Source organism: Portunus trituberculatus, chromosome 33 (genome assembly GCF_017591435.1).
Source record: "Portunus trituberculatus isolate SZX2019 chromosome 33, ASM1759143v1, whole genome shotgun sequence".
Taxonomy (NCBI): Eukaryota; Metazoa; Arthropoda; class Malacostraca; order Decapoda; family Portunidae; genus Portunus; species Portunus trituberculatus.
This window is the reverse complement of record NC_059287.1, coordinates 17,682,486-17,690,133: the sequence shown is the minus strand read 5'-3', so window position 1 is coordinate 17,690,133 and position 7,648 is coordinate 17,682,486. Positions and strand designations below refer to the sequence as shown.

The window sequence follows — 7,648 nt, the reverse complement described above, 5'->3', positions numbered from 1 at the left end:
TGGGAAGAGAGGACAGGAAGATGGAAAAGGAATGGGAGGGATGCTAGGAGTATGGGTGCGAGAGACAAGCTGTGAGGAAAGTATGAGATGGGAAGGCTAGCTGCAACACGGGTCATGAGGCAAGCAAGTGGCAGGTATACAGATAGGTTGCTATGCTTTACTATGCTGTACTGTGCCGTGCTGTGCTGTGGTAACTACATGTGGTGCTGTGGTCAACGTTTCCTTGAGCTAAAGTTGTTGACGTCAGCACGGCCTTGGGAACAGACGGGCAGAATGCAGATAAGGTTTAAGGAGAGGCGAGGGAGGGGTGAGGGTCGGGTGGCGGTGGACCGGTGCGGATAGTGGTGGTGGGACAGGGTGGGGTTGTGTTTGTGGTGGGGCACAATGAGCCTCATGTGGAGTGGGGGTTCGTGGTTGTGTGGCAGGCGAGGCAGTGAGGGGTGGGATGGGTCGTCATGTCACTGAGGTGGTGGTGATAGTGGTAGTGGGAAAGAATGTGGGTCGTGTGGGGTCAGGATGGGGAGTCGTGGAGTTGAAGCAGGCGGGGTAGTGAGGAGTGAGGGATGGAAGGTCGTCGTGTCAGTAACAGTCATGATAATACCGTCAGGAGTCACCGTCAGGAGTCGTGAGTCTGTACTGTCAGTCTCTTCTGTAGCGTCTCAGTGCCTCCTGTAACCTGACGTCCGCGGCATCCACCCTGTCTGTCCCCCAAGGAATCGGGCCGCTCCTCCTCCACCCGAGAACTGAGCTCCTTCTGCGTCTCCTCCCCACGATTGCCGGCAGGAGGGCCAGAGTGATAGGCACAACTCCTGCACTCACCGCCGCCATCACCATGAACGGGTTACTCATCACCGATCCTGTGGCTGGCGGCGGCGTAGTGGTGGTAGTGGTGGTGGTCGTGGTAGTGGTGGTGGTGCGGACTAAGTTAGAGACGCGAGCAGGAGGACGTGGTCTTCTGGTGGTGGTCGTTGTCGTGGTCGTCGTGGTTGGAGGTGTGGTAGTGGTAGTGGTAGTGGTGGTAGTGTTAGGAGCGGAGGTGGTGGTGCTGGTAAGGGCAGGGGACTGAGTGGGGGTGGATGAGGATGAGGATGAGGATAAAGGAGGCGTGTCTGAGGAGTCCTTGGCGAAGGGAAAGGCAGAGGAGGTGATAAAGACAGGGACAACACTCACTTGCACGCTGCTGGACTCTGAACTGGCGGGCTTTTCCTCCTCTTGTTGTTGTTGGTGTTGGTGGTGGTAGTTGTGGTGGTAGTCGTGGTGGTGGGGAAGACTACTCGTCTCGATCACTGCGGGCGGGTGACCAGGCACGTCGTTGGGCTTCACTACCATGTGCGTCTCTGGCTTGACGCCATTGCCGCGGGGAGTGTCGAGGTCTTCGTCCACGCCGAGCACCGTCAACTGGACCTGCGTCTGCTGCGTGGGGTGCGAGTGGGACGGGAACTGCCAAGACTTGTCTTTGTGAGGGCCGCTGGAAGACACCTTCACCCATTGGCCCGAGTTCTTGTCCAGTTGCGTGATGGTGGAGGTGCTGTAACGGCTCCACACGCCGTTAGTGGACGGACGGCGAGGCCGCGACGGGCGTCTGCCTGAAGTCTCACTGTTGTCAGTGTCAGGAGTGAGCGGCCTTGAGGGAGGAGAGTACTTGGGTCGCCCAGTAGTGGAGTGTCTACTGGGGAAGGAGGCGTAAACGCTGTCCCAGTCCGTGACGGGAGACTTGTGGGGATCGAATCCTTCGGGTCTGTACGTTTGGTACCTGTACACAGACCCAGGACTCCATGGCTCGTCATACCACGGGTCCTGCCCCTCGTACTTACTGTCCTGTTCAAGGAGGACCCACTTGGGATCCCTGAGGAGCATGCGTCCCCTGGAAGGCCCCCGGGAAGCGTCTGGGGTGCCGCTCTCCTCGAACTCCTTGCCGTAGCGGAAGCCTTGACGTAGACTGAACTGCTGCAGGTACCGCTTGATCTGCTCCTGGGTGAAGGGCTGCCTCCTGCTGCTACTGCTGTTGGTGGTGGTGGTGCTGCTGATGTAGTTGTGGGGTTTGACGGGCGCCTGGATGATGGTGGAGCACGGCTTGTCGCTCGTACAGTGGATCGTATGGAACTTGATTTTGGATTTCACGCCCACGCCGGACTCTTTGGTGTTGACGGGGTTGGGATTCTCTTTGGCTGGGGCAGCAGACTCCTCTGGCTCCTCTTGTGTCTTGGAGGAAGACAGAGGGATGTAGGAGTACTTGGTGTCATCCTCAGCCTCCTGAGACGCCTTGGGGGGAGACGCGGCGCCCTTGGGTCTGACCTTCAACAGCATTGGGCTGGAGACGATAATGGTGCTAGGCAGGGCGCGTCCATCCCGGCGGGTGGAGGTGGACGGCACCTGGTACAGCACTGTGTCCCTGTCCAGCGCATCCTGCACCCTCAGGCCGTTGCTCATCGCTAGCAGCACCAACGCCCATGGCAGACTAGCCCCGCGCGCCCACACCGGCATGATAGCAAAGGCGATGGGCAGTGCTCGTGCTGGGAGAGGGAGCAATGCCATCATAATTAGCGAGAGAGAGAGAGAGAGAGAGAGAGAGAGAGTTGGGCAGAGGCTGCTTGCGTGAATAATCATCCTAATATAGAACCTTTCCTACCATCCAACTTTCTATTCGTAATCAATCACAAATTTTCCTCATTTTATAGCCCTTAATCATGATCACTCTTGCGTTGGTCGTTTTCTATTTCTACCGACGAAAAGAAAGTGACAATTATACGTATAAAACTTTCTACCTTTACTGAATCATAATTGCGTGGCATTTCCTTTTCGCGCTCGCCCAGGACAAAGAGAGAATGGGAGAGTGGGAGGCTTCGAGCGAGGTACGCTTTGTGTAGACGGAATTTCAACTTCATTCAGTTTTCCCGTGTTTGTTAAAGGCTAAATGTGATCTAGTAGAAGATAGAACACTAAAACTACCACTAATATAATAGCACGCCCTTGAAAACCTTCAATACTTCCACCACAACCACGAAAACATCCTTGTAAAAGCTTAATAACTCCCATGCGAGACAGTTCAGATTACAGTTTCTTTATAAGATGAACTGAATGAAGCTGATGTGTAGCAAATAGCCTTAAAACCATCACGTACTGTTTTTTGAGACCAGATTAAGTTCACCCAAGCTTAAGCGTGGGGGAATAAAATAGTGAAGACTGAGGCCATTAGTCTTCTGACCTCTATACACCCTTCCTGATGTCAATGATATGGCCTAGTTGCACCCAAACTTAAGGTAGAAATGCGTCCCAACTGAGGTGGTCAATAACTTCCACTAGACACTCTTAAGCTATGTAAAACCATGAAAACACTCTTGAAAAACAATAACTTCCACACGCTAAAACCTCATATTTTTATTTTAGACTTCATTCATTTCCCCGTCTGCTTGTCAAAGGGTGGATGGGGTCTGGTGGAGCATGAAAACACTCCACACTAGTCTGGGTAGCGGTGGGTGGCGCGGCGTGAACTCGTGACGCTGAGGTGAGGAAGTGAAAGTTGTGTCCCAGAGAAAGTTTCCGCGGGGCCTGAACGAAAGTGAGACGAGAGGAAGGGCACTGTAATTTCACCACCACGGTCGCCTGCTGGTCACCCAGTCAGTCTTCCCCATTACGGAGCGAGCTCAGAGCTCATAGACCGATCTTCGGGTAGGACTGAGACCACAACACACTCCACACACCGGGAAAGCGAGGCCACAACCCCTCGAGTTACATCCCGTACCTATTTACTGCTGGGTGAACAGGGCCCACACATTAAGAGGCTTGCCCATTTGCTTCGCCGCCTACGGGACTCGAACCCGGACCGTCTCGATTGTGAGTCGAGCGTGCTAACCATTACTACGCGGTGTGTGTATGTGTGTGTGTGTGCGGTTGGGTGGATGGGGAAGGATGAGCAGCTACGAAGAAAGGCTCTCTCTCTCTCTCTCTCTCTCTCTCTCTCTCTCTCTCTCTCTCTCTCTCTCTCTCTCGACAATAGTGACTACGACTACTAATTACAGATTCCCCTATTTTCGTATGTTTTATATTCTAATTTAGCAACACCTCTACTTCTATAATTACTACTACTACTACTACTACTACTACTACTACTACTACTACTACTACTACTACTACAAATCTTACATTGCAAATCACACACACGTAAAAGAAACTCCCTTTAGACACATATTACATAACCTACAAACTCTGAGACACATTAAAAGGAGGACTTACATGAGTATTCCTGTTTTCGTCAGCTGCAGGTCTTGGCGGAGGGAGAGAGATGCAAACACAACTTGAAGCACACACAAAACAACACGCGGGTATGCGACGTTGTTAGAAACACATCAATATATTATTTCAAGAGGTTTTCTTGCTCCTACGATAGCTGAAGTCTGCTAAATACGTAACTGGTTGTCATAGAACACTGCTATATTGATTTTCTCTCTATCTGCTTATCTTAGTTCATCTTCGTCACTGCTTTCCGGATAACCAACAGTAAGAACACTTATTTAGCGAACACAGACAGGAAGTTTTAGTCAGTCATTTCCTTACTGACAAATGAAGAGAGTAATTTGCAGCCTGTTAAAGATAGGACATTTCTTCACTAGATAGATGCAGTGAATGTTTGCCTCTGTGTGTGTGTGTGTGTGTGTGTGTGTGTGTGTGTGTTATGCAGTGTATGCTTGCCTCTCTGTCTGCTGCATGTGTGTGTGTCTCTGTGATAGCGTGTGTTTTACCAGTGCATGTGTGTCGCTGTGTCACCACGAGCAGTCTGGTACTGGACTGCCTTCACCACACAGCACACAACACACCACGCCTCCTACACCAAGTTTCTCTTTCACTTCCCTCCCCCATCCTGCCTCTCTCCCTCCAGGCTTCCCTTCCCTCCTCCCTCCTCCTAGATCCGCTTTCATCATATTTTCTCTGTGTCTCCACCTTTCCCTCCTCTTCATGGCATTGCTAGTGTAACCTGCGTGTCCTCTCTCTCCTTTCTCCCTCCCACCCTGACACTTATCATTAGGTTAACCAGCACGCCTCGCTTTCCATATAATAGTCAGTATTTTCATTACCGTCCTTTGTTAATAGTATTGGAAAAGAGCAGTGATTTGTCAGAGAAATTTTTGTTCACTTAGGAGTTTCGTTTTTTTTTTTTTTTTTTTTTATTTATGATTGAAAGGATGAAGGTGAGAATTATCGACAAAATGTGTTGATTCTAAAGAATGCTAATTCGTATTGCAATTTGTTTATAGTTTACAAGAATTTTCAGTTACAGTGATAGCATTACGAGTTATAAAGATTCTGCACTATCAATGGAGAAAAATAACTTGTGAGAAGCTGGCCAATCATGTACATGGTCTTTGAAAATAGTCTCTGAGAAAGAACAAGAAAGCCCCTGAGGCAAGCCGCTGTGGTTTTGGTTGAAGAGAAGGCAATAACGATTCAGCATGATTTGTGGAGAAAAAAGGGAAAAAGTACGCCTCCTAATCGTCTACACGCCCTTTGAAAATAGTCTTCTAAGAGAACAAAACGTTTCAAAGTGGGGGAGCCTCAGTGAAGTACGCCGCAGTGGTTTCTGTGACAACATCAAAGCTCGTGCCGCGCGTAGCCTATGCTGTACTGTGCTGCGCTTACTTGGAAATCACAATCTTCGCTGATGGAAAGGAGGAGTCGTGAAATAAGGAGCTTTCTTATTTTCAGTGAGCATCACTGCCTTTACAGAAGCAGTCAATTCCCTGATTGCTTTACCTCACTTAACTTTTTTTTTCACTCATTTTAACGTCCGATTATGTAGCAGTCCTTTAATGACCTTTCGTTACTAAAGACGTTATCATCTTTCTTGTCTTCTTCCCTTTACTTTATCCTTACCCTCTCTCTTTCCTCCATTCTTCCCTCTTTTTTTTCTCTTACCTTTTCCTCTCCTCCTCCTCCTCTTCCTCCTTCTCCTCCTCCTCTTCCTTTTTCCTCAGAGATGCACCAAGGTAAATATCAGTCTTATCACTCGTTCTGTAAAGTTTTTACTATTTATAAGTGAATAGTTGGGTTTGTGAGGCGTTATGATATTGTTACGTTACTACTACTACTACTACGAATGTAAGTACAAAATACGTTGTAGTATCTATGCATGCAATAGTATCATATAGTTTGCTCTTAATAGCAAACTTTCTCTTTCAAATAATAAGCATGTTAATAATTGGTGCTCCGCTGATACAGACAGTGGCGCCACCTTTCACCTCCCCTTCTACCCTCCCCGTAGCTTCCCCGCCCGTGTTTCGTGAAGGGTGGAGGAGGAAGAGGCAGTTGGGCGGCCTTGGGCCGGTCAGCACACCTCGACAACTACTTGTAAAAGCCTCTACTTAAGTGACACCGGATATTAAGCGTATTTTTGTTGTTCTGGCAACATGTTAACAAGATTTCCATACTCAGAAGGTTCTATAGTTGAAGTGACACGGGATTTTATGAGTGTTTGCTGCTCTAGTGAGAAATTAACAACATTGCTTTGGTCCCCGGCCGGGGGTTCCTCCTTGGCGGGCATCAGCAGGTCCCTTCCTGCACCTGCCTGCCCGGCCAGTTCAAACATTATTCCTATTTTTTTCTCAGCTCATAAATTTCGCCTCAAGTAAGTTTTGATGCTTCCTACATGTATTTAGGAATGTTTTGAGTCTGTTCCATGCTTGTGTTGCGTGAAATACAGTGATTTAACGGGATTTTAGGGCTTAAATAAGAGCCCAGTTTCCTTTACAAATTTTCTAACTCCGTATTCTTAATTTTCCATTTCAAGCTGTAATGAAGTGTTTGTGTTTTCAAAAAATAAGTTATAATGATCAAAGTGTATTTAACTTCCAATAACCTAAATATGTGGACTTTAAGAGTGATTCATGGCGCCGTTAAAGTGTGTAAAAGTGACACTTTGAAATATATTTATTTTTCTATTTCAGCGTGTTGCCAAGTTTCGATATGTTGTGGAAGTAGGTCATATTTTTAAAAAGTGTAATCGACTGCATTGAATAAGATTGGTGGACTTTAGAAATATTTTTAAGAATGTCGATGTCATAACACTTTTATTTACGTTATTTTTTAGAATATTTCTGTTATTGATCAGTCCGGCAATATTTTTATATTTTAGGGATTGGTTTTGATTAGTGACAAGTCAGAATTTATGTAGTATCCGTATCCAGCTGCGTTTTTGAGAATCTTCATTTTCAAAATGGTTTAAGTAACGTATATATGTGACGTCATCAATGGGGGCGCCGACCGGCTGGACCCAGACCCAGACCTAGACCTGGCTCCCTACCGCACGGCGGGTGTGTAGATGTCTTTTGTCTTGTCTTTTACTGTGTGGGTAGAGGGCTATGTATTGTGTGTGTGTGTGTGTGTGTGTGTGTGTGTGTGTGTGTGTGTGTGTGTGTGTTTGCGTGCGTGCGTGCACGAGCGTCGTAAACACGTCTCTACTCATCTTTATTCGTTTATATTGGGGATCAGTGAGTGTGAAATCAGCTGTCCAGACCTCGCCGCTCTCTGCCATGACCTGCAATACTTAGTATGGTGTGTGTGTGTGTGTGTGTGTAGGCAGGTGTTGGTGGTGGTTGGCAGGAACATTGTATCATTGAGAGGCAGGAGGATTAGAGAGGCACTGCTGTAGAACGCG

The 7,648-nt window shown here is 48.0% G+C and overlaps 1 protein-coding gene across 1 annotated transcript in view; it reads right to left on the bottom strand.

Moving 5' to 3' along the window:
* Window positions 1-4,832, bottom strand: part of LOC123512427 — a 5,436-nt gene extending 604 nt beyond the window's left edge. The window contains exons 1-3 of the mRNA XM_045268833.1: window positions 4,740-4,832; window positions 4,234-4,581; window positions 1,171-2,513 (exon numbers count right to left, since the gene is read on the bottom strand). Of these exons, the coding sequence (XP_045124768.1) occupies window positions 1,171-2,484 (1,314 nt within the window). The 5' untranslated portion in view covers window positions 2,485-2,513; window positions 4,234-4,581; window positions 4,740-4,832. The remainder of the gene's footprint in view (window positions 1-1,170; window positions 2,514-4,233; window positions 4,582-4,739) is intronic.
* Between the last annotated feature and the right edge of the window lie 2,816 nt (window positions 4,833-7,648).